The sequence below is a fragment of the Mirounga angustirostris genome, unplaced genomic scaffold (assembly GCF_029215605.1).
Source record: "Mirounga angustirostris isolate CCGP_5_RB_7025 unplaced genomic scaffold, mMirAng1.0.hap1 SCAF_15, whole genome shotgun sequence".
In the NCBI taxonomy this organism is placed as follows: domain Eukaryota; kingdom Metazoa; phylum Chordata; class Mammalia; order Carnivora; family Phocidae; genus Mirounga; species Mirounga angustirostris.
Genome location: NW_026991723.1, coordinates 80,631,272 through 80,657,418, shown reverse-complemented (window position 1 = coordinate 80,657,418; position 26,147 = coordinate 80,631,272). Strand labels below are relative to the sequence as shown.

The window sequence follows — 26,147 nt, the reverse complement described above, 5'->3', positions numbered from 1 at the left end:
AATTGTTGCACAGCTTTCTTCTTTACTTGGCACAGGCAAATTTCTTGATTTCAGAGATGTTAAATTATGACCACAAACTATACTTATTGGAATTAAAGAATATAGGAATAGAAGCATAGACCTATAGGGCTAGAAGGGATTTCAACATAACCTTATATTAGAACCTTATATTGGAAAAAGATAAAGAATAGGAAAACACCTATTTTTACAAAAGAAATTACAAATATAGCCATTCCCATGTATTAAAAACTTATATGTCAAGCATCTTGTATTATCTCATTTAATTTTCACAGGACCCATGTGAGATAGGCACCCACCATCATTATCCTTATTTTGCAGAAAAGACTGTGGATCTGAGGAATCAAGTGACATGCCCAATGGTGAATCATTAGTAAGTTGAAGATCAGGGATTCACACCCAGATCTTTCTGAAATTAAGAGATTTGTAAACTGCCATACACTTTTCGAAGAAATCTCACTTACCTAAGGCAAAGTTAGCTTATGAAAGCTCTTCAGTGCCAAGAGAGAGAGCCTGAACTTCATTTTGGTGGCCTGAGGGAGGGCAGTCTTATCCATTAGGTGCAAGCACAGTGCCTGGGGCCCACAGGACTTTTAGGGACCCACAAAAATGTTTTAAGTGCTTTTAAGGTCGGAAAAGAAAGATGAACTTTTAGGTTAAAGAAAATGTTTTGCTGTATAACATTAATATACTCATCTATACCAATTTAGTTGTAAAGTATGAACTATATATATTTATATGTGTGTGTGTGCATGTGTGTATCTCCACAAACACAAGGCCAAAGTGTCGAGGTTCTACGAAAGTCAAAGCGGCCTTGTGCTGAGGTGCACTAAACTTTCTGGGAAGATGATAATAGCAGACCAAGTTGGAAGAGCGGAGGGGTGGTGGGAGGTGGTTAAATTGTGGAATATGTGGTCACAATTTTTCTCCTCCCATCAAAGAGAGGTTGTAAAGGACAGAGATGAAACATTGAAAGTGCCACGTTCTAGCTGCATGATCTTGGACCAGTGACTTGATCAACATGAGTCTCAGTTTCGCCATTGATAAAATGGGGATAAGTACCTCCTGGGGTTGTTGGACAGGGACCTAGTGTGCCTTGTTCACTGCTACGTACGAATCGCTCCATACATACATGTTGAGTGAACGCAGTAAATGTGTGTTTAGCATTGTGGCCAGTGTAGCACAAGCGTCCAGTAAGTAGTACTTGCTGGCATTAAAAATAGTAAAAAAGCGAAAGATTTATGCGATCTGAAGGGAAACCAGAGTAAAAAGTCCACAAAGTGACCAGCTTAACCCTTCGAGACCCTGCCGTACCTCACCTGAACCTGCGCAGTAACTTCCCCAGGACGCGAGAGCACGCGACTGCGCTTGCGCTCAGGCGCTCTCCTCCGCCCCTTCAGGCTCCACGGCCAGTGGGGCGGGCCTCGGCGGCGGCGCGACTAGTCCAGAGGGAAGGGCTGAGGAAGGGGCGTGGCTAGCAGGCCGGGGCCCGGCCACCCTCTTCCGGGCTCCGCCAGCTGCGCGCGCATTCTCCTCCCCCCGCTTCTTTTGTGGTCCGGCCCATTGCGAGGGTGACAGGAAACCCTGTGCAGGGAGCGCCGCCATCTTGGACCTGCCCGAGGAAGATCCTGAGGGAGCCGCAGGAGCAGTCGCCGCTGCCACCGCTACTACCGCCGGCGCGTCTGCACCTCCTCGGCCAGCCCGCTACCTGCCGGGGCCTCGGCCGACCACCCCCGCCCTTCTCCCGCTGCGCCCGCACTCCTCTTCCTCGTCCTGACGCCCCCCTCCCGCCCGGAAAGCTGCCCAGCCACCAGCAACCCCCCAGGTAAGCCGGGCCCTCCGCGGTGTCCGTCCGGCCGAGGCCTCCTCGCCCGGCTCTCCGGGGGCCGGGGTGCGGACGACGGCGGGCTGGGCGGCGCCACAGGGCAGGCCCTGCCAGGCCGCGGCGAGCCCCGCGTCGGCTGTGGGCGCCGCGGCGCCCGGCCTGACGGGACTCCCGTGCGGGGGCGGGGGTGTCCCCGCGCTGCGTCCGCGCAGCAGAGAGCTGCGGGGCGTGCGGGGAAGGGTGTGTTCGGCCTCGCCTTCCCGCCTCGTCGGCGGACTGGGCAGACACGCACCTCCCGCGGGCCCCTCTCCTCGCCGCCGTCCTGCGGCTGCAGACCACCCCCGCGCTATTTATCCACGCGAGGCGCGCCTCCTCGCAGCCCGCGAGCCCAGACGTGGCAGTCCCCGTCCCGGAGGCCGCGTCTGCCCGGAGTACAAAAGGCGGCACCTCGCCGCCTCGCCGGCATCTTGGAGGAGCCCCGCTGTCCTTGTCGCTGTGGGTAGACTGTGCACTGGGGTTGGGGAAAGGGTCTGTGCTGGCGAGGTTCTGGATTGGGTGAGGCCCTGCAAGGCCTGTGACATCCCGTAAGGCGTCGAGCTTAGGTAGCACGTAGAAGCCGTGAAGAAGACCGAAAGTTTTTCGGCATTTCTAGAATTCAAGGAAAGAAGGCAAAGCGAGCGTTTGTTTTGATGGTTTGTACCTTTCTGTGAGCCAGGCGCAGATTTAGCTGTCCTCGCGCCGGGTTTTCTTGCTTCGCGTAGCCCTCGGTGATAAGTAAAGTTATCTCCATTTTACGCGTGAGGAAACTGAGGCTTGAAGCTGTGATGTGACTGGTTAATGATGGTACCGACGTACTGGCTTCTCCCCACACTTGCCCCCACACTGCTACACTCAAGTTAGGCCGGTGTTACAGGCGTGACCACTTGAAATGTACCTGCAGCGTAGTTCTTTTCCTGTGTTTGCACTGGATGACAACTGACGACTCCTTTATAACTGAAAGTCTGTAGTGTCAGCTGCTGCACTGCCCAGGCCTCCTCCTCACAACCCCAGAGGAGAGATGGCAAGGTTTTCATTTTATATTGGAAGGAGAAACGGGGGTTCCCAGAAGGCAAGTGCTTTTCTGCTGGTCCCACACAAGTGTCAGAGCCCACCTGAACCCTTGTAAAGTTTACTGTCACAATTGTCTTTTATTTGTATGTGGTTATTGAAGACAGACTTGACCTTGCAGTAGTCCAGCTCCCACTCCCTCTTCCCTCAGCACTTTACTAAAGTTTTCTTCAGAGCTCTGCTTGGGTCCTTTAATGTGTTCGTGCCCTGAGGCATGTAGTGGTTAAGAGTTTTGGAGGGTGCCTACTCCAATACTGCCACTTTCTAGTTGAGGGACCTTAAGCAAGTTACTGAGCCTCCCAGAGTCAGAGACCTTATCTATACAGGGAATAATTGTACCTGCATTTTAGAGTTGTTTTCAGGATTAAATGGGATTAAAAAACCCTTAACACGTTGCTTAGCATATAGTTAAGTGCCTCGTTGTCTGTAACAGTGCCAGGCATGTAGTGGATGTTTAATATTTGTTGAATAAAGAGAGGAGCATGGCTTCAGAGAGTTGTACAGTTAGACCTGGGCCTTATTAATCTTTTTCCCTTTGGTAGTGTATGACTGCGGATATATCAGCTCTCTGAGTTGGTTTCCTTACCTGTAAAATGAGTTTTTACGGTTAGAGATTGCTTATAAAGTAGCTGGCATATGTATCAGGCACTGAATAATATGTCAGCTATTGTAAAGATGGAAGACTCCTTTAGATTCTAATAACCTAAAAATTCCTTGAAATTAAAGCTACATTTTAAAAAGTTTTTGCTTTTTGTATTTCATGTTAAACTTTATTGTGGCATACTTCAACTGTGCAACAGAATTTGGAGTGTTCTTAAAACTAATCTTTATCAGTATTAAATATCTTTGCATAATCTTAGTAAGCTTTTGGTTAAGGCAAATATGTTAAAATAGTTTGTTTCTTTTAAAGCTTGAAACATTTTTGTGTGGTTAAAAATGCCAGGCATGGTTGGAGACAGCAGTGTACAAATAGAGGTATCAAAGATACTGTACTTTTAAAAAAATTTTATGTTCTAGATAGTTTTAAACATATACAAAATATATGTGGTATAATGAGCCTTCACATACTCATCAGCCAGTGTCAACAGTGATCAGTCTTGTTTATCTATACACACCTATACCCTCTCCACCAAATTATTTTAAAGCAAATTTCAGACATGATATTTCATCAGTAAAATTTTTGCTATTACTAATCCTTTTAATTCTGGGAGTAAGTACAGGGTTTTGGTGTTTTGTTTTTTTCCTTTAAGTACTTTCACTCTATGAACAGAGGTGAAGTATTGGAGTACTTCTTTTTCATAGCATACCATCATAACTGGGAAATTTTGTGTTTTTCTTGACACAGTAAGGAATCCAGTTCTTATTATGTAAAAGTGTGACATTAAATTTCTTGTCAAAAGTGAGTTTTTTAAAGGGGGTGTCAGAAATGGGTGGGTCTTTTCAGAGGTTGCATTACTGCTGAGGAAAGGAAATTGACCACTCATTTGATTAGATTATATTATTAGAATAACTACCCAAGTTTTGTGTCCGCTTGACTGACAAATCAAGTAGCAATCCACATTAGAGAGCTTGTAAGCAAATCAAACTGTTTCTGTTTTTAAGTTTCATGAAGACAGGAACAATGTTGTGGTTTTTTTTTGATCATTACTATATTGTCAAAGCCTAGCCCAAGGCTTTGTGCTTATTAGTAAATGCTCAACAAATATTTTTGTATTGGAATCACAGAAGCAGTCTATCTTGATTGTGGTGTTTATAACAAAATGTCTTGTATGTAACAAAAACAAAACCAAGCTTACTAATTTTAACAGTGAAGATCAGATTTTAAATCACCTGGAATATTTTGTGGGTTGTTTTTGTCTTGTGTTGTCTTGAATAAGTTATGTAAAAATTACATGGTAACATCATATGTCCTAAGGAGTAGAGTAAAATAGCTGTAAAACAGTTGTGAAAGGATTAGTCAGACATAGTGCATAAGTTAACACAGTAAAAAGCCAAGCTATTAAAAAAAAAAGGAAAAAAATACTGTCAATTATTGGAGTGTTTTTTGAGGCTGATCATATGATTGACTTCATGTGATGTTCCCCATATTACTGTAAATGTGGAAGTAATGTTGGAAGTATTATGAATGGGAATTTTGGGGGTTTTTTAATTCTTGTTTTTTAATATTTATTTATTGTAGAGAGAGTGAGCGCGCACACGTGAGCTGGGGGAGGGCCAGAGGGAGAGGGAGAGAGAATCCTCAAGCAGATTCCCTATTGAGCGTGGAGCCCCACGTGGGGCTCCATCCCGGGACCCTGAGATCATGACCTGAGCTGAAATCCAGAGTCAACTGCTTAACCGACTGAGCCACCCAGGCGCTGCTTGTTTTTGTGTTTTTTTTTTAATTTGTTTTGTATTAGAATTATATATAAAAATGCTTTAAAGATATTCCACAGTTCTTTATTTTCTCTACTTTGAATACTTTAGAAAGTTAGCAATGAATATAGTATATGCTTATACTGTTAGTGCAGGGTTATATAAAGAAAGTCAATAATTTTTTCCTATCCTTTTTCTGCTCTCAGTCCATGTATTCTTTTTTCACAATTTGGTGTGTCTCCTTCCATATTATCTGTATACAGGATTGAGAGAGAGAGCGTGTATATGTGTGTATGTATTTAAAAATCGGAGAAGCTATCGCATAAAATTCTGTCAACTTTTTTTCACTTAAAATCATGGATACATTTTCAGGTTAATACATCTGTATCTAAATGGTTTTAAACTAGATGCATATTATTTCATAATACAGATGTACTTTATTCAGTCATTTCCCTGTTGATAGTATAGATCAATTGTTTTCCAGTTTTGGTTTTTTGTGGGTTTTTTTTTTTTTTTTGCTGTAAAAATGCTATATTAGATGCACTTAGACCTGTAACGTTATGGATTAAAGATTTTGTATCTTTGGGCTACTTCTTAGTCAAAGGGTGATTTGGATTATCTTTAAGATTTTAAAATACATTCTTTACTTCCCAAAAATGTGGCAATTCAGATTCCCTTAAGCAGAGTGTATGAAAGTTCCTTAACCTTCACCTCTATCTGCACATTTCAAATCCAGTCATTTATATGTCTGTATAATTTTATTTGGAGAGGTGTCTGATAAACTATATGGAGACCATGCGATTTTATTTTTGGGGCAAAAATGATTAGCATTTAATATGCATTTAGTAACCACGTAGAGCTCTGTGTATGGACCTGGAAATAGGTTCATCATTTTGTTAAGTGAAAAACACACTGCAGAGTTTTACGTAGTAGCACACCCCATTTTTAAATATATTCCTTGCCTTAATGGTGATGTGTTTCTTGTGCTTAAGAGTTACTGTTAATGTTGAAAAATCCTTTGTTAAAGCAATATTAGGTATAGTTAATATTTAAAGGGGCAACGCAACAATCATCCATGTTCAGTGTGCATTTAGTAATCATTTCTCTTGACAGGAAATTTAGAGCTAAGTTTTACATGCACTGATAGTAAAACTATGACTCTAAATATTTAGTGTAATTATTCTCCATTTTCTTTGATTTTGATTTTTAGGTTTTATCAGTCCATGTGTGTGTGTGTATCACTGTACATATATATGCCTTTAATAAGCTACCTTAGATAGAAAATCATGTTCTTTAGAATCAGGCCTGGGTTCAAGTTCCAGCTCTGCCACTTACTATTTTGTAACACAGGCCAAATTAGCAAATTTCTCCAAACTTCAATTTCTTCAGTTTTTTGGGCTTTTTTTTTTTTTTAAAGATTTTATTTATTTATTTGACAGAGAGAGACACAGTGAGAAAGGGAACACAAGCAGGGGGAGTGGGAGAAGGAGAAGCAGGCTTCCCGCTGAGCAGGGAGCCCGATGTGGGGCTTGATCCCAGGACCCTGGGATCATGACCTGAGCCGAAGGCAGACGCTTAATGACTGAGCCACCCAGGCGCCCCAGTTTTTTAGGCTTTTCAAAAGATTTTATTTATTTATTTAATTTATTTATTTGAGAGAGCACAAGAGTGAGAGAGCACAAGCAGAGGGAGTAGCAGAGGGAGAGGGAGAAGCAGGCTCCCCATTGAGCAGGGAGTCTGGTGTGGGGTTCGATTCCAGGACCCTGGGATCATGACCTGAGCCGAAGGCAAACGCTTAACGACTGAGCCACGCAGGTACCCCTATTTCTTCAGTTTTTACATAGACATAATGATAATAACTGCAAAGTTGTGAGAATTAAGAATTTTATGTAGGGAAAAGTAGTGCTGATCATCACACGGTTTACTCTCAGATGTTACCTTCAGAAACTTTTTTATAAGTAGATATAATTTGAATTAGTGTTATCATTTATCCATATCTATAAATGCTGATTACAATACATCCTCTGAATATAATTTTTTAATACTACCTAGAGTATTAAATTAGAACCACGTGAGTGAACTGAGAAAGATTTGTGTCGCTAAGTACCACTAAAGGGTTTCATGGTACATCTCATAACTATGGAGGAGGCTTAATGGTGTAGTGGGTAAGAGGGGATTCTCTGCAGTTAAAACAGTCTTAGGTTCAGTATAGACTTGACCACTTAGCTGTGTGACCTGGGCATGTTACTTAACCTGTTGAGTCTTCATTTGTAAAATGAGGATTATAGGCACTGTTTTATAAGGCTGTAGTAGTAAAAATTAATTGAGATTGCATGTAAAATGTTTAGCACATTGCTTGGAGTATATTAAATGCCCAATAAATGGTAACTGTAATAATTGTTAGTTTACAGATTGTTCATCTGTATTTAATGATGCTTATTGTCTGAAAGTAGTACTGTTAAGGAAATCAGAGGCATTGAAGGAGGTCTTATCTGCCTATGAACTTTATTCTCATGCTTTTGTAACACATGGAGAACACATTTTAACCACATCAGTAGCTGTGCACAAGTTACAGAATATTATCAAGTTTTTTTAATTAGTGGAGATGGTAGTGTTAGAATGGACTCGTGTTTTCAGAGTGAACTAGACCACCAGTTTTTGCCCTCGTTCCCCCGTTTTTAACTTTTGAGTAAAGCAAAAACATCCTTAAGTAATAGGGGGAAAACTTTTTTTCCCCTTCCAAAGCTAGTTAAAAAGTACATTCCTCACCTTAACAGTGGTATGTTTCATTCATGTTCAAGAAATGATGTTGAGAAATCTTTAGAACAATATTAAGCATGGTTAATATTTAAAAGGGCCCACTTGAATGTAGTTTTACCGCAAATACATAATTTTGAGTGAATGTTAGCAATAAACTTTGGGAGTATATTTAAACCAGCTAGTATCTAAGCTTATAATAAGAGAGGGAGGACCTGTTGTGTTAATGGCTACAGTGCTAGATACTTTCTGCCTTCACTGTCTACTGAAATTTAAGTTTGAATATCTTTCCTTTTTTTTATTTAAAGATTTTATTTGAGAGAGAGTGAGAGCATGAGCAGGTGGGAGGGGAGTGGGACTCAATCCCAGGACCTTGAGATCATGACCCAAGCCAAAAGAACTGCTTAACTGACTGAACCACCCAGGCATCCCAGTAGCTTTTAAGGTTCATTTTTAAAGAAACTTGAACCAGGGCGCCTGGGTGGCTCAGATGGTTAAGCGTCTGCCTTCGGCTCAGGTCATGATCTCAGGGTCCTGGGATCGAGTCCCGCATCGGGCTCCCTGCTCCTTGGGAGCCTGCTTCTCCCTCTGCCTTTCTCTCTCGCTCTCTCATGAATTTAAAAAAAAAAAAAAGAAAGAAACTTGAACCAGAAAATTGTGTGGTGAGGTGAAGACTGGTTTTTATTCTGAAAAAGTGATCATTCTCTTTTATTTGGGAATAGTTTATGCTAATTAATGCTTGGTAATTTTAAAAAGTTTTAAAACTAGTCATCTTGTAGATATTTAATGCTGTGTGATAATTTGCAATACACAAATTAATACTGGAATTGGCTTTTAATTTCATGATTAGCTTTTAGAGCATTTCAAGGAGAAGTTAGGATTGCTGAGGCCTTGGTTTTATTTTTATTATTATTATTAATTTTTAAAGATTTTATTTCAGAGCGAGATAGAGCGAGCCTGAGTACAGGGGAGGCTCAAAGGGAGAGGGAGAAGTAGGCTCCTCACTGAGCAGAGACCCTGATGTGGGGCTCCATCCTAGGACCCGGGGATCAGTACCTGAGCCAAAGCAGACGCTTAACCAGCTGAGCCACCCAGGCATCCTGAGGCCTTGGTTTTAACATAATAAAATGGAAGGAAGCAAAGTGTATATAGAGCTGCAACTTTGTCAGTAAAAGAGAAAGGAAGGGGAAGAGCATGGAAGAAACTAATTTCAAGGTGACTAAATGATTACTTTTCCCCAAGTTTGAATGGGAAAAGAGGAGTTTAAAAAAGGAGTTAAAAATTATTTACAGGGTTCTGGGAAGAATGCAGGTGAAGAATTTAATAACTTTTAAATATTTTTATTGTGAAAGATTATTCTGTTCCTTGTGTTTGGGATCTGGTTCAGAGATTTGGTGAATAATCCACACTAATTTTAGCTTCCGGACCAAGTTCATTTTTCAAAAGTTTTGAGTCCCCAGTGTCTGGAAAAGGGAAACAAATTATGATGATGTTCAGAATCAGTTAACTAGAAAAACTCCCTTCCTGAACGAACTGGTTAGGGGAGTTTTCAGTGATGTTGAAGACTGATTATGAAAGTGCTACAACAAACACATCAAGCTGGAATGGGTAGCAGGGCATCCACTTTTGTTAAATGTAATGCTTACAGCTAAGCGAGAAGACTATATTGTGTGAAGTGATGTAATTAACAATTTTCTCTTCCCTGGTAACAATAATGCATTTATTTTAAATACATACTTTTCCTACAGGTTAAATTTTATTATATAGTAATTTTGTCAGTTTTAGTAAATGATTTTCTGCAGTCATACCACATTTGGCTTGTATAATGTGACAATTGCCCATAACAGTAAAAATCATATTTTAAAAATTGGAAACCAAATTTTTAAAAATGGGGCCAAATCTTTGTATGTGCGTGCATGCGTGTGCACGTGCGTGATTTTTATCTTTCCTTAAGCTGAAAACTGGTTTGAGAATAAATGTTACTGGAAGTTATTATTACTATTATTAGAATTTACCTCTTGTTTCTCTAGCACCTAGCACAGTGTCTGACACATTCAAGGCATTCATTTGAATAAATTGGAGAGGTTTTTATTTTATTAAAAGTAGAAAGAAATTAGCATTATTTACTTTAAGTATACCTGAAGGCAGAGAATAGGCTGTGATCTTTCTAAATGTCTTCTAATACATAAACTTGCAGATTTTACAACCATAAGTAGTATTTTATGCCATTATTTCAGCTTTTAGAGTACTATTATATAGTAAGCATTTGTTACATGTTGATCTTCAAATCCTGTATTAGGTTGAACCATATGAAATTGCAAATAATTGACTTTTTAAAAAAAGTCTGTAAGAACAACAGTTTCATGTGGTTTTATCTAATTCTGGCAGTAATTTGGTTTGGAAATAGTTGGATTGGTCTTTTGGATGCTATGCTAACCACGATTTAAAGTAGAGTAAAAAAAGTTATTTTTTATAACTTTTATAAGTTTTATGTGTTTATAAGTTAGTGGTTACTTTTTATAACATTCTGTTGTAAAATCAGAGTTCTGAACAAGTTGGCCATCAGTAATTCACTTGATCAGTTGACATGGGCGGGGACTTCAAAGGGGGAAGACTGTTTATAATGAAGTTTAACTCAAATTTATAAAGATTTTCTTGTTTGAAATTTTCTACAGTAACTTTTCTTACTGGATATTCCCTAAAGTGAAATAATGGAATTGTCTGATATAATGGTCAGTTTGGAAAATGCAATTTTACTCTGGCTTATTGTAGCCAACATTTTGTTTATAATCAGTATGCTGTATTTTATATATCTTTAAAGGCTAGCAGTGATCAACTGGATAACTTGTGTATATCCTTCTAAAGTAACACAGTTTTCTTTGTTTTTAGTGCCACCATGGCAACTGCACCATACAACTACTCTTACATCTTTAAATATATTATTATTGGTAAGTTCATTTAACTTATGCTCTTGTTCTACAAAGAAACTTAATATACAAAATATTTATATACTAATACTTAACATACCATTCCAGAAGAAGCGTTTTGTCTTTATTTTTTTACTGCAAAATTAAAGCCTCTTTAATTTATTTTTGTGATAACGATGTATGTTTTGCATTGTAGCCCTGGATACTTCTGTAGTACAATGGTGGGTACCTTTTGAAGTGGTATTGATTGTTATTCAGGGCTACCTGAAAGCTTGTTAATCCTGGAAATGGTACTAATTTCCTAGGAGCACTGGTAACATTCCAGAAATACCATGAAAGCCCATGGAGCCCCCTGGATTCCAAAAATTGATAGAGAACATTGTTGATTCAGAGTAATTATGTAATATACATAAAATATAATATTGGTGGTTCTTCTGTTAAGTTTCAATATGTTGCTCAAATTAAAAGACAGGGTTGTTTACCCAGGTATAGTTGTAAGAAGTCAGTTGAAAGTACACATACTTTTCAGTTAATTCTTCGTATTAGAACGGTGTGGTGTAATGGTGGGCTCAATACTTCCTTCACGAAGGGTTAAATTGCTGTAATATAGTTAGAGAGGACATCTGTTACGGTTTTCATATAATGCACATGCTTTTCTTTTGTGGAATTCTATAAGAAATACAAGGAATGTAAGAAGAGATGGGATTTAGTCAATCAAACTACCAAAACTTAACTATTTTTGCTCGTTATATGCTGCCCTGTTTGTTATTCCCAGAAGTCTTTTGCTTTTATGCATGAATTAAGGGGGAAAAAATACAAACTGTGAAACAGTTCAAAGTAAAAAATGTTCCTTTTACAACAGTTTCTCTGTTGAAAAGCACTTCCCGGCTGATAGTTATTTACTAACATAATTTATAACAATTCTATCACGGCTAAAGGTTGGGAATAGTCAGTTTATAGATCACAGTGAAAAGTGACCTGTAGGGTTTTTCAGACTCATCTTTTCAAGTGTCCCAGAAATTTGTGATGTAATATGGTAAGGGGGTATAGCAATCATTGTATATAATTATGAGCATAAAATTGAGAAATGTAATTGCCACTTGAAACTTTTTTTTTTTTAAACAGGGGACATGGGAGTAGGGAAATCTTGCTTACTTCATCAATTTACAGAAAAAAAATGTAAGTTCAATATATAAGGTAAAAAAATAAAATAAATTTATATTCACTTTCCTATCTTTAAAAAAGTGTCATTTTCAGTGTACTCTCTGCATTTAAATATAACTTTTCCATCTATATATATACACTTTCATCTTTAGGGAGGGAATTTTTTTTAAATAGGTGCATATAAAATGAAATACACCTGCATGTATAGAGTGTTAATTTATATACCATATATAATTTGAGTTACTTGTTTAGGTTTATTTTGGTGGTAGAAAATTTTTAAAAATGTATATTATAATGTCAAATTTAAATAATCTTTTCTCTCACTCTCCATTTTAGAAGTTTGCTGCATGTATCATTTGTTAACTAAATAATAATAGATTGGAAATATTTAAATGAAATTCTTTCTATATCCAGGACTGGTTGATTAATATTTGAAGTATAATTCTGTCTTGGGTGGTAGGGGAGGAGACCATGTTACTTTATGTAACGAATAGGCTAAATGCAGTTGAAATTATTTTTATGGCTTTTTTTTTTCTTGCTTAATGTAAATTTTATGAAATCTGTAGCAGTCTTGTGTACTTGTACCAGAGAATAGTGGGTTTAGGTTTTCAATGGTCTAATTATAAGGAAGGACTAAGAAACTTGTCTTATTGGATTGGAAATATATAACTTGCCAGTATGTAATTGTAAATACATATTAAATGTGTTCTTCTTTGAGATATTGGTAGTATTTTGCAGGATAAAAACTTGACAACTCCTAGAGTCTTAAAACCATTGATTGTTTTGTTATATGTAATAATTGTCAGAAGTCTAAATAGCATAATGTTGGTGTTATGAAGAACTTAATAAAAATCTTTATTTTTAATTAGCAGATTCTTTTAGTCCAGGGGTCAGCAAACAATAGCCTGTGGGTCAAATCCAGATACTGCCTGTTTTTGTAAAGTTTTATTAGAACACAACCATGTTCATTTTACTTACTGTCTTTGGCTGCTTTTGTGCTTCAACAGCAGAGTTGAATAGTTGTGGCAGACATCTTGGCCTACAAAACTTAAATATTTATTATTTGATCCGTTACAGAAGTGTGCTGACCCCTGTTCTAGTGCAGTCAAATTTCTTTGACTTCTGTGTTTTTGCTAATTTTTTTTCACTGCTAGCTTAGTCCACTTATAGCCTACAAGCATTAATATGTTATTTAATTACCCAGTGGAATTTTTCCCTGCTGGTCTTAATCTGAAGCTTTCTGGAAGTTAGAATATTATATTTCTTTTTTCTCTAACAGTTATGGCTGATTGTCCTCACACAATTGGTGTTGAATTTGGTACAAGAATAATTGAAGTTAGTGGCCAAAAAATCAAACTGCAGATTTGGGATACAGCGGGACAGGAGAGGTTTAGGGCTGTTACACGAAGCTACTACAGAGGAGCTGCGGGAGCGCTTATGGTGTATGATATCACTAGGTAAGAGATTAATACTTTTTCAAACTTCATACTTGAAAAAAGAAATCTCCTTTAGGCAGTGTGGCTTGTGTTTTTTTTTTTTTTTTATTGACTTAGACATTCTTTAGTTTGTGACTGTATGACTATACATGAGCTTATTTGGATCTTACGGTTATTTCTCTACACTGTTGTGTAAGACTTGATGTAACATGTTGATTTCCTTTTCTGAAAGTGGATATGACTGAAGAAAAACTTTAGGAGATGCTGGTGGAGCTAATAGAAGAATACTATTCTGAAAAGCAGCATCAGTTCAATTATTTGAGGTGAAATATTTTATACCAAACTTTGTTCTTTTCACTTCAGTAGAAAGCAAGCAAGTCTTGAGGGGTTACTCTCTGTTCAGTCTCTCGTGTTAAAGTTGACACCTTTTCAAAATAAGGTCAGGGAAGGAATTAAGTAGTTTTGTTAATCCAACATGGTAGATTGTAAAAAGTTCTTATGCTTGCATCTGAAGGTGTTTGAGGTATTTAATTGTTCATTTACTTAAATTCTTTTTTGTTCTAAAATGAAATGGTTTACAGTACTTCATGAAGCAAGATTAAATTTATTTCAACTTCACTATTTCTGGAAACTGAAAGCACTTGATAAAAAGTAACAAAACTGGGCCATAAATATTTGGCTTCAGAAAACATGGAAAATTGTGCTACTTTATTAAACTGTGCTAAGCTAGAAAATGAACTGGATCACCTTTCATATTAATGCAGAGTGTCAGTTTAAAGCAGTGTGACTCTTGTCTCACTTTTTTGGGGGGAGGTAGGGATGGGTGAGTGGCACCAAATGGACTTTCAAGCATATTTCCTTTTGAGAAATGCTTTATACTGTTTCCTCTTGAAGAGTCACAATACAGTGCACATTAACATATTAGCACCCTGAGAAGTTCTGCATTAAAGAGATTTTTTTTTTTTTTTAAGATTTTATTTATTTGACAGAGAGAGACACGGTGAGAGAGGGAACACAAGCAGGGGAGTGGGAGAGGGAGAAGCAGGCTTCCCGCGGAGCAGGGAGCCCGATGTGGGGCTCGATCCCAGGACCTTGGGATCATGACCTGAGCTGAAGGCAGACGCTTAACCGACTGAGCCACCCAGGTGCCCCACATTAAAGAAATTCTTATACTTAGTTTAGTTTGGTGTTTCCTAAGCTTATTTTATTGAGGAACACACTTTGGGAAATGTGGACTTAGAATAAAGACAGTGGCTGATTATAATTACAGTGGTTGAAGTTTATTGAGTTCCGGAATTGGGTAATTTTCACGGCAGAAGAGAGCAAAATAGCCTTAATGCTCTTCTGTATATAATGCCCTGTATATATATATGGCACCTGGTAACATGATAAGTAAATGGTTTTGTGGGAAGAATATTAAAGACCTGGCCTTCTCTGCAGGACATCCGTCCTAATGACGGATGCATTCCTGAAGACTTTGCATAATTAAAAACTCCATTATTAATAAATTTAAATGTGGTGATGTGTACTTAGAGTGTATCAATCTAAAGTGTTGTAGTTTGTTTTGCTTTGTGCGAGTAGTGCTTGTGTTCCCCTCCCCCACCATGTTTACTGATACTGTAATTGACATACAACATTGTGTAAGTTTAAGGTCTGCAGGGTGATGATTTGATACATTTATATGGTTTGCTTTTAAACATAACCTTTTAAGCATAGTAAATACTTCCGGTAAAAAAAAAGTTGTGTCTATTTGAGTCATCAAAAGTACTTCAGGTGGAAACACCCCAAATGTCCATTAACTAAGGGATAGATAAATGGGTGTATTCATACAATGAAATACAATTCGACTATTAAAAGGAAAGAAATTCTGATACATGCTATGCAGTGGATGAATGTTGAAAATATTTTGCTAAGTGAAAGAAGCCAGACATAAAAGGCCGATGTTGTATGATTCCATTTATGTGAAATACCCAAATAGGCTAGTTCATAGAGACAAAGTGGATTGCCAGGGTGTGGAGAGTGCGAATGGGTACAGCGTTTCTTTTGGGAATGATAAAAATGTTCTAGAATCAGATACTGGTGATCACTGCACAACTTTGGGATATATATTAAAAACCACAACATTGTATACTTTAAAAAGATGAGCTTTATGGTAAGTTCATTATATCCCAATAAAATTATTACTGAAAAAAGTACTTCAGGCTTTAGACAGGTGCTTTGTTGATATTTCGTAGTGACATTTATGTTGCATCCATGACACTGATTTTTTCCCTTTTTTTCTATTATTCCTTGACATTTTGCAAACTTGAAAGTTCTGCTTTAATAATACCTTTATTCTTGGCATTAACTATAATTGTTAACCAGATACTTCCTTAAATTGACAGCATAGCTGATCATGGCAGTTTGTTTGGCTGTATCAGTTGTTTGATATGTCATTTAACATCCTTGGGAAAGTTAGGGATATTTTTTACTTTTTTTTAGCACCATTACCACTAATTAATGAATATTGGAATGCTGCTATAGTTATAGGTTTGAAATTATGGTAAATTTTAAATTAATAATAATTACCAGAATTATTAGCAGAGGTTATGGGCACATCTAAATAATAACAGTTTACATGATCTTGATACTTAAAAAGGGTGTGTAGATTTTTCTGTTTACCAAAGTGGTGGCAATTTGTAATCCACTCTTGCTGCCAGCTTTGACATTTTAAAATTTATCAAAATCAGTATAAATATTTTTGGATTTGTGCTATTTCAGTTTTGTGCACAAAGTAGGATAAATCTATTGTGTAAAGGCAAGGTATGCCAGTAACTACAAATATTGAACAATAAAGTGATACGGCTTGTACTTTTTGAAAATATTTGACCATTAGAAGATTTTACTTAGAAAATTTAAAAACATTGGGGAAATGTTGCTTTTATTTATTTGACCTTTTTTTTTTTTTTTTTTTTTACAGTTAGGTGGTGATTTGTGTGTAACATAATTTAGCACAGTAAAAAGAGAATCTTACAACTTCTTTTCAGTTTCCACTGGGAAGGGATTAAGTGTTTGGAATATCCAACTTTATAGGGGGTACTGGCAGCTGGAGTTCATGGAATATATTCACAAGGCTAAATTTGAAACAGTTTGAGGACACTATGTGCGTAAAGGGTTCAAAGCCTGGCTCTGAAATTCATTTAAATCTTTTGTGAGCTTCTGTTTTCTCACCTGTTAAATGAATAAGATGGATTAATGTTCTGTGAATGTATATAGATCAAACATTTTTAACTTTCAGAATTTTATTTGACCCCTTTGGTGAAGTCTGATAAATATTAATATTCTACCTACTACATATAATATTGTAAATTATTTGGATTTGCTTGCCCTCTTTGGTCCTGTTTGGCTAGTGCAAATGAGCCTATGAGTTTCTAAACTCTTGCTTGGAGAAAGTGGAGAAATAGGGCAGTCTGAATCGCAAAATGATTTAGCTACTGGTAAATCAGAATACAAAGTTAGAATAAACTCACTCTGATATCTGGGGGCTTGAATTTCCAGTCAAATATATTAAGTGCCATTTTAAAGCCAGTTTTTATGTTGTCATAGTTAACTTTCTCTTGAAAGAAAGGTGAATTTTATATCAGTCTATAGTACTGTGACCATCTTGGTTTCTAATTTGAAACAGATGCAAACATGTTTGCCATTGAACATATCCTTTGTTAGACATTTTGGTATTATTTCTCCCATTTTGTGATTGAAAATATGGATGATTTAACAATAATCTTAGTTTTTACTTCAGATTAGAAATTCTGAGTTCAGAATTGTTTCCATTAATTTTCTGTGTTGTTCCTTGCTTGCTTATTGGTCTGTTTATGAGTATGCCTTTAAATGTAAACAATTTACTTCTATATGTAATTAGCAAAGTTGTTGGATATTGATTTATTTATTTAAAAATAATAGGTTTGGCAAGATTTCTGGAAAGTATGTGTTCACATTCCACAGTTTTTGATGAAAGGGAATATTATTTATTTGAGATTTCTTTTTTAAAAAATTGAAATGGCAATTTTATGTGGTAGTCACAAATGTAAACTTTAATTTTTGCAGAAGAAGTACATATAATCACTTAAGCAGCTGGTTGACAGATGCAAGGAATCTCACCAATCCAAATACTGTAAGTTGAATAACATCTGTTACACAGAAAATGTAAGATCTATGCTAACCCCAAAAGGAGAGTCGTTTGCTAGGAGGATTTTTGTATATGAGTACTAAGAATGAGAGAGTCTTTATTTTTAAATTAATTGAAGAGAAGTTAATATTTTTTTTTTTTGAATACTAATTACCCCAGGTTTTACATCTTATACTTGGTTTTTGTTCGTGTTTGTGGTTAAAAAAAAAAATGAAAGTTATGAATGGGGTGGTGATTTCATGTCAGGTGGAGACCATGAACTCTGAAACAATGCCAGACTCTGCAGTATCCAAAGATAAATGTGGCCCTTGGCCCACAAAATGTTAATGGTCTAGTAAGGAGATGGCTGTGTGTATACAAATAACTATGCTGAAAAGCCGAGAGAGATATAAGTTAGAAATAGAGCAACTGGTATGTGCATTGCGGGAAGTGCCCAGGATAAGCAGTGCCATCTGGAGAAACCAGCTTTACAGAGAAAGGTATGTTTGAGCTGGGACTGTAGGGTGAGTAAGGTTTTAGTAAATGCTAGAGGGGGGCATTCCAGGAACAAGCAAGGAAAGGTACTGAGCTGTGACTGACCCTGAGCTTCTTCAGAGCAAGCCCTGTGTCTCATTTAGTTTTGTACTTCACCATCTAGCAGAGGTCTGATTCAATAAATAGGTAATCAGTGGTAAGATTGGCTTTTATCAAGGAACAGCAGTAAATTGTACTGAAAGTTAACATGATTTGCCTTTTTTTTTTTTTTTAAGATTTATTTATTTTAGAGAGAGCATGAGCGGGGGTGGGGGGAGAGGGAGAGAGAATCCTCAAGCAGGCTCTCTGCTGAGTGCGGAGCCTGACTCAGGGCTTGATCCCATGACCCCGAGATCATGACCTGAGCCAAAATCCAGATCCAGCCACTTAACTGAGGCACCCAGGTGCCCCAACGTGATTTGCCGCTTACGCTAGGTACTGTGCCTGGAACTTTCATATCCATAATGACCTTAAACCTACTGTAGGTATACATGCAAACCTATAGTTGAATGTTCATAGTAGTTTTATTTACAATAGCCAAAAATTGGAAGCAACCTAAATGGTCATCAGGGGGTGAATGGTTAAACAATCTGGTACATTCATACTATAAAATACTCCTCAGCTATACAAAGAAATGAACTATTGGTACAGCAATTTAGATGGATCTTAGGGGCATTATGCTGAGTGAAAAAAGTTAATCTCAAAAAATTACATACTGTATATATGTATCCATTTATAAAACATTCTCAAAAAGACAAAATTGTGGAGGAGAACAGATGCATTGTTGCCAGGGGTTAGCAAATGGGGGTGAAGGGTATGAGTGGTGTGCATAGGCTATAAAGAGCAGCACAAAGCAGTTCCTTTCTAGTGATGGAACAGTTCTATATCCTGATTGTGGTGACACAAATCTGTATCTGTAGTAAAATTGCATAGAACTGTACACACAGGAGAGTGTACAACTGGTGAAATCTGAGTAAGGACATAGATTGCACCAAGGTCACGTCCCTGGTTTTGAGTCTGTAAGATGCTGCTATTGAAGATGCTTGGTGAAGGGTATATAGAAGCTCTACTCTTGTAAGCTTCTGTGATTCTATAGTTATTTCAGGAAAAATATTAAGAAGCAAACAAAACTCATTGTAGAGGTGCTTAAAGGAGTTTAATGACAAATGAGCCATGTCTTTCCTGCCTCATTTATGCTTCTTCACATTTTACCAGATCTTCGGAAGAACTTTACCCTTCAAGATTCTTAGGGCTTGTCTAAGAAATAAATTGATAGAGTTGTTACAAATTTCTGGAGATTGAGTCCACCCCCTCTTCCTGGTACTGAGAGGGAAACACCCTTAACAAATGGAGATTTTTCTTATAAATGTAAATGTCTCTTAAAGGATAACTTCTGGGTTTTCAGAGCTTCACCTGTGTCTGCTGTTTCTTAAAAATAAACCAGCTTAAAATAAATATTCCAAAGAGGAATATCTTGGGATGGCAAAATTTGCTCCCCTACAGAAGAAAATCTCTTAAGGTCTCAGCTCAAATGTTATGTTTTCTATGATGGTGCCTTCAGTTTCTGTGGAGAAATTACATACTTTCCCATTTTGTTGGTGGTATATTTTGTACCTCGGTCTGGTTAGCATGCCACTTTTATGTGTCCTTTCAGGATGATGGGAAGCACAGCTGGGAAATTCTTAAGGAATTGGGAGAGGAGGCAGTGTTTCCATTCAGCAAATGTTTAAAATTTAAAAAAAAATTCTTTTAAAAACCGCTTTATTGAGATATAATTAACATAATCTACCCATTTAAAGTGTGCAGTTCAATGTTAACTTTTTAAAAAATTATTACTGAAGTATAGTTGACATACAAGACATTTCGAGTACCTGTCATATAATGGCCCTGTACTAGGCCATCGTGACTTTACCAGCCTTGATTTAAAAAAACAAAATTGATTTCCTTTTTTAAGTGTTCTTACCTTATTCTTTAAAAGACTAGTGGACTGGGCGCCTGGGTGGCTCAGTTGGTTAGGCAGCTGCCTTTGGCTCGGGTCATGATCCTGGAGTCCTGGGATTGAGTCCCACATCGGGCTCCCGGCTCAGCGGGGAGCCTACTTCTCCCTCTGACCCTCTCCCGCTGTTTCTCTGTCTCTCTCTCTCTCTCTCAAATAAATAAATAAAATCTTTAAAAAAAATAAATAAAAGACTAGCGGACTTCATAGGAAAATATCTTTCCCTCCTCATTGGGCCCTTGTCCACACTGGAAGAATGCTCACATTTATTATACTGCTTAAGTGTTCTTGTTCAAGGTTTACATTCAGATTACAATGGTTCTTCAGTTCATTGGACATCATTTTTAAGAAACAGGAGAGTCAGGGGCTGCAGTTTCACATGAGAAAAAGTTAACGGTGGAAATCACTTTTGGTTGAAACCATCCATTCCTAAAGTATCTGCATCTGGATTACCACATCTGTTTGGAAGGGAGAGGAGGGGTATCAAATAAGCTTATATATAGACAGAGACAGTTTATCCATAAATCCCCACCCCCCAACCCCCAGAAACCACCATAAAGATCAAAAAGCTGTATTTCCCTAAGGCTGCAAACTTTTTTCTTAGAACTTTGTAGAGCTGCCTTTAACTTCGGCCTGACGTCACTTACATAAATGATTCCAAAGTGGGTGTAGGTGTGTGTGATATTTTGCCTTGGATTTGAACTCGCTTGCATATGTGTACCCCCACCCCCTCCTCCCGCCACCCCTGTTCCCCATGGAACACAGACATTTGTTTTCAGTTGCTACAAACTTAGGCCTGCCTCGGGCTAGTGTAGAGTAAGACAGTATTTGAAGGTCACAGTTTGGGTATTTTCCCTTGGTTCTAATGTCCTTCTACCACTGGCTCACTGATTTTGACCTTTGACAAGTCTCTTTGCCTTATTTGAGCACTAGTTTCCTTACCAGTAGCCTGAAGGAGTTGAACTAGTAGTTTAACTACTTGAGGGTCCCAGAGACTCTCAAAAATCTGATGAAAACCACGAGCCTTCTCTTGCAATGAAATGTTCTTGTTTACAGCATTCTGTGCTTAATTTCAGCGTATTCACAGATCCCCTGGAGCTTGTGCATTGACCCTGAGTAATCTTACTCAGATAAATCATACACCTTTGGCCCAGACCACGTGTTCCTCATGGGCTGTATTGTTTTATAATGGCTTGCAAGCCTTGAAGAATGGATTTTACATTTTTAAAAGGTTATTTAAAAAAAAGAAGTATATGCAAAGAGACCATTTGGGCTCCAGAGGCCTGAAATACATACTCTTTGCCCTGTACAGAAAATTTGTTAGCCCATGGCCTAGATAATTGCTGACCTTCCTCCTAATAGTACTGACTTAATGATTCTCATATCTGTCTGCTGGATGATTGCTGGTACTTGGTTTCTTTTTTAGGCCCACATGTTTTTTTCTGTCAAAATTTTTGGATTTCAGAATTTTCATGGTTGATTTTAAATGGTTGCTTTTGTTTTAAGAGGTCTTTCTTTTCGTTACAAATTAGGTAATAATTCTCATAGGAAATAAAGCAGATTTGGAGGCACAAAGAGATGTTACATATGAAGAAGCCAAACAGTTTGCTGAAGAAAATGGTGGGTTTAAGACTTTTAATGGCTTTTTTGGGGTCACACATAGAAAAGGTGGGATTTTGATACTGCAGATTATTTGACACTTTTCTTTTAATGCCAGCTGCTTAAATCTCAAGAATGAGGAAATATGTTTCTATTTGACAATCATGTTGGGGGTAGTGCAAGTATTTAATGACAAATATAAAGATTCCCCCCCCCCATCTCAAACTAACGTACTGTTTCATAAAATACTATGGTATGAGTACTGATAGCTGATGGGAAACTCTTAACCCAAATGTTACTGAAGAAAATGCCCTTGTGAGTTAATTTGAAATGTCTTAATCATAGTCTGACTTTTAATTTTTAGGCTTATTGTTCCTTGAAGCAAGTGCGAAAACGTAAGTATTGCTAAAATTAATCATTTTCAGTTACATTCACACTTCTCAAAGTAGAACCATACATGTGAGAAATGTAAAATGTATTTGCATACATATAATAATATGTATATGTGTAATGTTTATTGTGGGAAGAACACTAAGCAGGCATCCCTTTGCTTCCTGTTTCACATTTCAAAGGTAATTTTATTTGTTACTGCACCTTAAAGATTGTACCTTGATTATGCCCCCTGGTAACCCAGGTTAATAAATGAAATTGTGTTAGCATTTCAAAAGTGTTTGACTTTCCCAATTGAGGTTGAGTTTGGTATCTTGGACTCAAGCTTGGGTAATCTGTTCATTTAATACTTCTGATTAAAAAGCATGGCTTAAGGAAACAATGTCTAAGAATAATCAGAAGCATAATTAATGTTTTTTAATCATTATTCCATGTCCATTATTGAATTCCAGGACTACCATCAGAGTTCTTCATTTATTAAGCCAGAAATTCCTTGCCGTGGTGAGAAGCTAGCCCCCCCCCTTTTTTAAGCTTCATCCATAGTACTAAGAGAACTGAAGTGAGAACATGGTCGAGCACAAATATGTCACCATCACATGAAAAAAAAAAAGTATAGTTGATGCTTGGCTAATCGGATCATACAAATCCTGGAATCTCATTTCTGTTTGGAATATCTTATTACAAAAATGGCCCATCTTCACTTTCATTATGTATTAATATATAACATTTTAATAATTAGAACACATCCAGTTATCCAGATAGGGTTTGTAGAAACAGCTGTTAGTACTGTGTTTATATGCTTTCCACAGAGAATATTTCCCCATGTTGTTCTCTTAGTTCAGTCATTACTGGTAATCTCTTATTAGATGACAGTGGCTAAGTTGAAGACATCATGGCAGTTGACTAAAGGTTAGCAAAAGGTCAGTGTGTAATGTCTTATCTTTTGTAGAAAGCTATGATTCTCCAATAAAGTTGTCATTTGCCTCTTAGGGGAGAGAATGTAGAAGATGCTTTCCTTGAGGCTGCCAAGAAAATCTATCAGAACATTCAGGATGGAAGCCTGGATCTGAATGCTGCCGAGTCTGGTGTACAACACAAACCTTCAGCCCCACAGGGAGGCCGGCTAACCAGCGAACCCCAACCCCAGAGAGAAGGCTGTGGCTGCTAGTGACCTCTTTGCCGTAGCTCCCATTTGACCTTTCACCTGTCTGTTGGAAGCAGTACTTTTTACTGCCTCGTTGTCTTCTGTACATCTTACTGGGTTTAATTAAAAAAAAAAAAAAAAAGAAAAAAACAACTCTGTTGTAAAAACAGTTTAACACAATACTAAACTGCTAAACAACTAGATGTAATCAGGTTATCAAAAGGCAAGTAGAGTAATAAATCTCTCCTGCATGGTAAATCTAGACTTTTTTTTCCCCTTGATTGTCCTCGTGATAGGTATGTCACCAGTACATGATTTAAACTGAGCACTGATGCTGGACTTAAATGATTTTTATCCTTCCCTCCTTTTGGCAAGGCTTTGTCTTACTGTATGGTTTAATTTGAGGATATCTTAAGCCTTTCTCCCATCTTTAACTGTTCAAGTATGTCTGTTGTAACCAATAAGTTTATTGCTGTGAAATGACTTCTGATAGAGAATGGGTTCTGTAACTGCTTTTGTTTTGTTTTCGTTGGATAAATTTCCTGTTGCGTGGGTGGCATTTTTCTTGTGGAGGTTTGCTTCAGTCTTAGTCTTGCACAGGGAAAATAGCCACTTATCTTTTCTCTTGTGCTTAATTAATAGCTTTATCTTTTTTTTTTTTTTACACCATTTTATCCTTTTCTCTTTAGCAGAAAGTAAATATGTATAAAATTTGAAGGAACCGAACTAACAATACATTCTGTGTATATTATTTTAATGAAGAAAATAAATTGATTACTGGCATTGGAACAGTATAAAATACCAGTTTGTACAGTATGACCTATATGTGACCATGTTACTCCCTTCCATTTCACACAAGGAAATAGAACTGCAGTTCACAAGTAATACTGGCTCCAGCCTCTGGTGCTGGCAGTGTTTGGGGACATTATGCTGGAAAGAGCTCCTAGCGTGAGAGGATTGACACTAGCAGATGCTGTTCCATCTTTGCACTGTGGCTTCTTACCTGCTGATTTTCTTAACTGTTCTTGTGCAATCGACAATGTGCTAACCTGCTTTTCTCTTTGTAAACATTTTGCATTACAGGCTGCATTTCTTGCCTTACTGTATAGAAAAAGAAAAAAGGCTGGGTTTATTATTGCACATTTTAAGCTTTTATACCTTTATCTTGGAATGGTGAGATTGTGTACTGGACAGTCAGAACCACAGGTCTGCTGTTAAGGGATTTTAAATTGTGCATTTTTAACACTACAGTGAAGTAATGTAAGATATCCCATGTGTTTTTAGTATGAGGGGTTATTTTATGTCATGTTGGCATAAGATGTTTTGTAAAAGGGAAAGTGTTTCTGACGGTGTTTCAGTGTTTGTGCTGATACAAAGTAAATATTACTTTGCACTAGGTGGTTTGGCCACTGAAAGAATACTGTATTGTAAGGGAAACAATCTCTTTAGACAACAGACTTATGTTTTACCAAGTTCTTCACTTCTTTTGATTGATTTCTGATTGAGTTCATGGGTCAGATGGAGAACTGAGGTTATTCGAAGTAGGACAGGTAAACCTTAGTATATTCTATAAAATCACTCAGCTCAACTGCTGTGTTTAAAATACACACTTTAAATCCCTCTTTACAGACACTAAAGTAAAAATAAAAAATATGGCTTTCTGGGTCGTAAACATGTGGTAGTACTGGAGTATTGTATAGTCAATGTTAAATAAAAGCCAAAACTGGAATGTGCAGAAAATAGGATTCGGTTAATTTGTGGACTCATCTTTATTTTTGTCTTTAACTTTTTTAAAAACAAGATTCCTGGAGTAGATTGGTATATTCTGTTAAAGACTTTCAGTGACCCATTTTGCTTACCCTGTTGCTTCACAAGGGACTCACCCAGGGACCATGACCTGCTGGTGTGTGTATATATTCACAAAGAACCAACCACCCATTGGGATATGAGGTAGCAATCACAGACTAAAAACTGCGGCTTGTTTAGGTGCAATACCCTGATTCCCAAAGTTAGTTACAGTGGGTCTATAATTGTTTTTGTGACAGGATTTATTCAGACTGCTGTACTCTTCATTTGATGTAACAAAATGCTATTAATCTAAATATTTGTAAATAAAGTACCTGTATCTAGATTAAATTAAAATGGTTCGCATTATTTTCTGAACTACAATAGGATTTCGTATTTTCTTCAGGCAAACAATTACTTGGCAGAAGTTGTCAGTTTTTATTGGAGAATTGTCCTTACTGTATAAAGAGAAGTCTACGTATATAGCATATACCTCCACATCACTCAGTAATTGACTTAGTTTGGTCCTTGTGTTTGGATCACACTTGCAATGTTTTCAGTAGACTTTTTTCAGTGTGAGATCAGCACACTTGGTGCCTGACAATGTTCTCCCTTGACTGTACTCGGGGCCAAATTCTGTTGTTTGCATGTGTAATCCCCTGTAATAAACTTGGGTGCTCAAAAATAGAGAGCAAGTTGTCATATTGTAACATACCTGTGCCAGACACTGGGCAAGTACACTTTGGAGAGAATGTGAAGTTCTTTTAATCTTTAATCCATGAGAGTTTACTACTTGTGGGGCCACCTGCTTCTCTGGGTTACTAGTTAACCTTGCACCTGTGAGGAGGCCCTCTTGATTAGTAAATTGGTGCTCCGTACTCTTTATGGGTTAGATATTCCAGTGCAATGTTCAAGTGTTTTTCATGGATAATAAAGTGTTCGATGCAGTAACCTTGATTAAAAATT

The 26,147-nt window shown here is 37.6% G+C and overlaps 1 protein-coding gene across 1 annotated transcript; it reads left to right on the top strand.

Annotated features, from left to right (window-relative positions):
• Positions 1 to 1,568: 1,568 nt before the first annotated feature.
• Positions 1,569 to 25,870, top strand: RAB14 (RAB14, member RAS oncogene family). Its single transcript, XM_045883055.3, has 8 exons — positions 1,569 to 1,843; positions 10,952 to 11,010; positions 12,115 to 12,168; positions 13,433 to 13,610; positions 17,673 to 17,739; positions 21,796 to 21,883; positions 22,227 to 22,257; positions 23,243 to 25,870. The coding sequence occupies exons 2-8, from the start codon at positions 10,959 to 10,961 to the stop codon at positions 23,418 to 23,420; spliced, it is 648 nt and encodes a 215-aa protein (XP_045739011.1). The 5' UTR covers positions 1,569 to 1,843; positions 10,952 to 10,958; the 3' UTR covers positions 23,421 to 25,870.
• Positions 25,871 to 26,147: the final 277 nt, after the last annotated feature.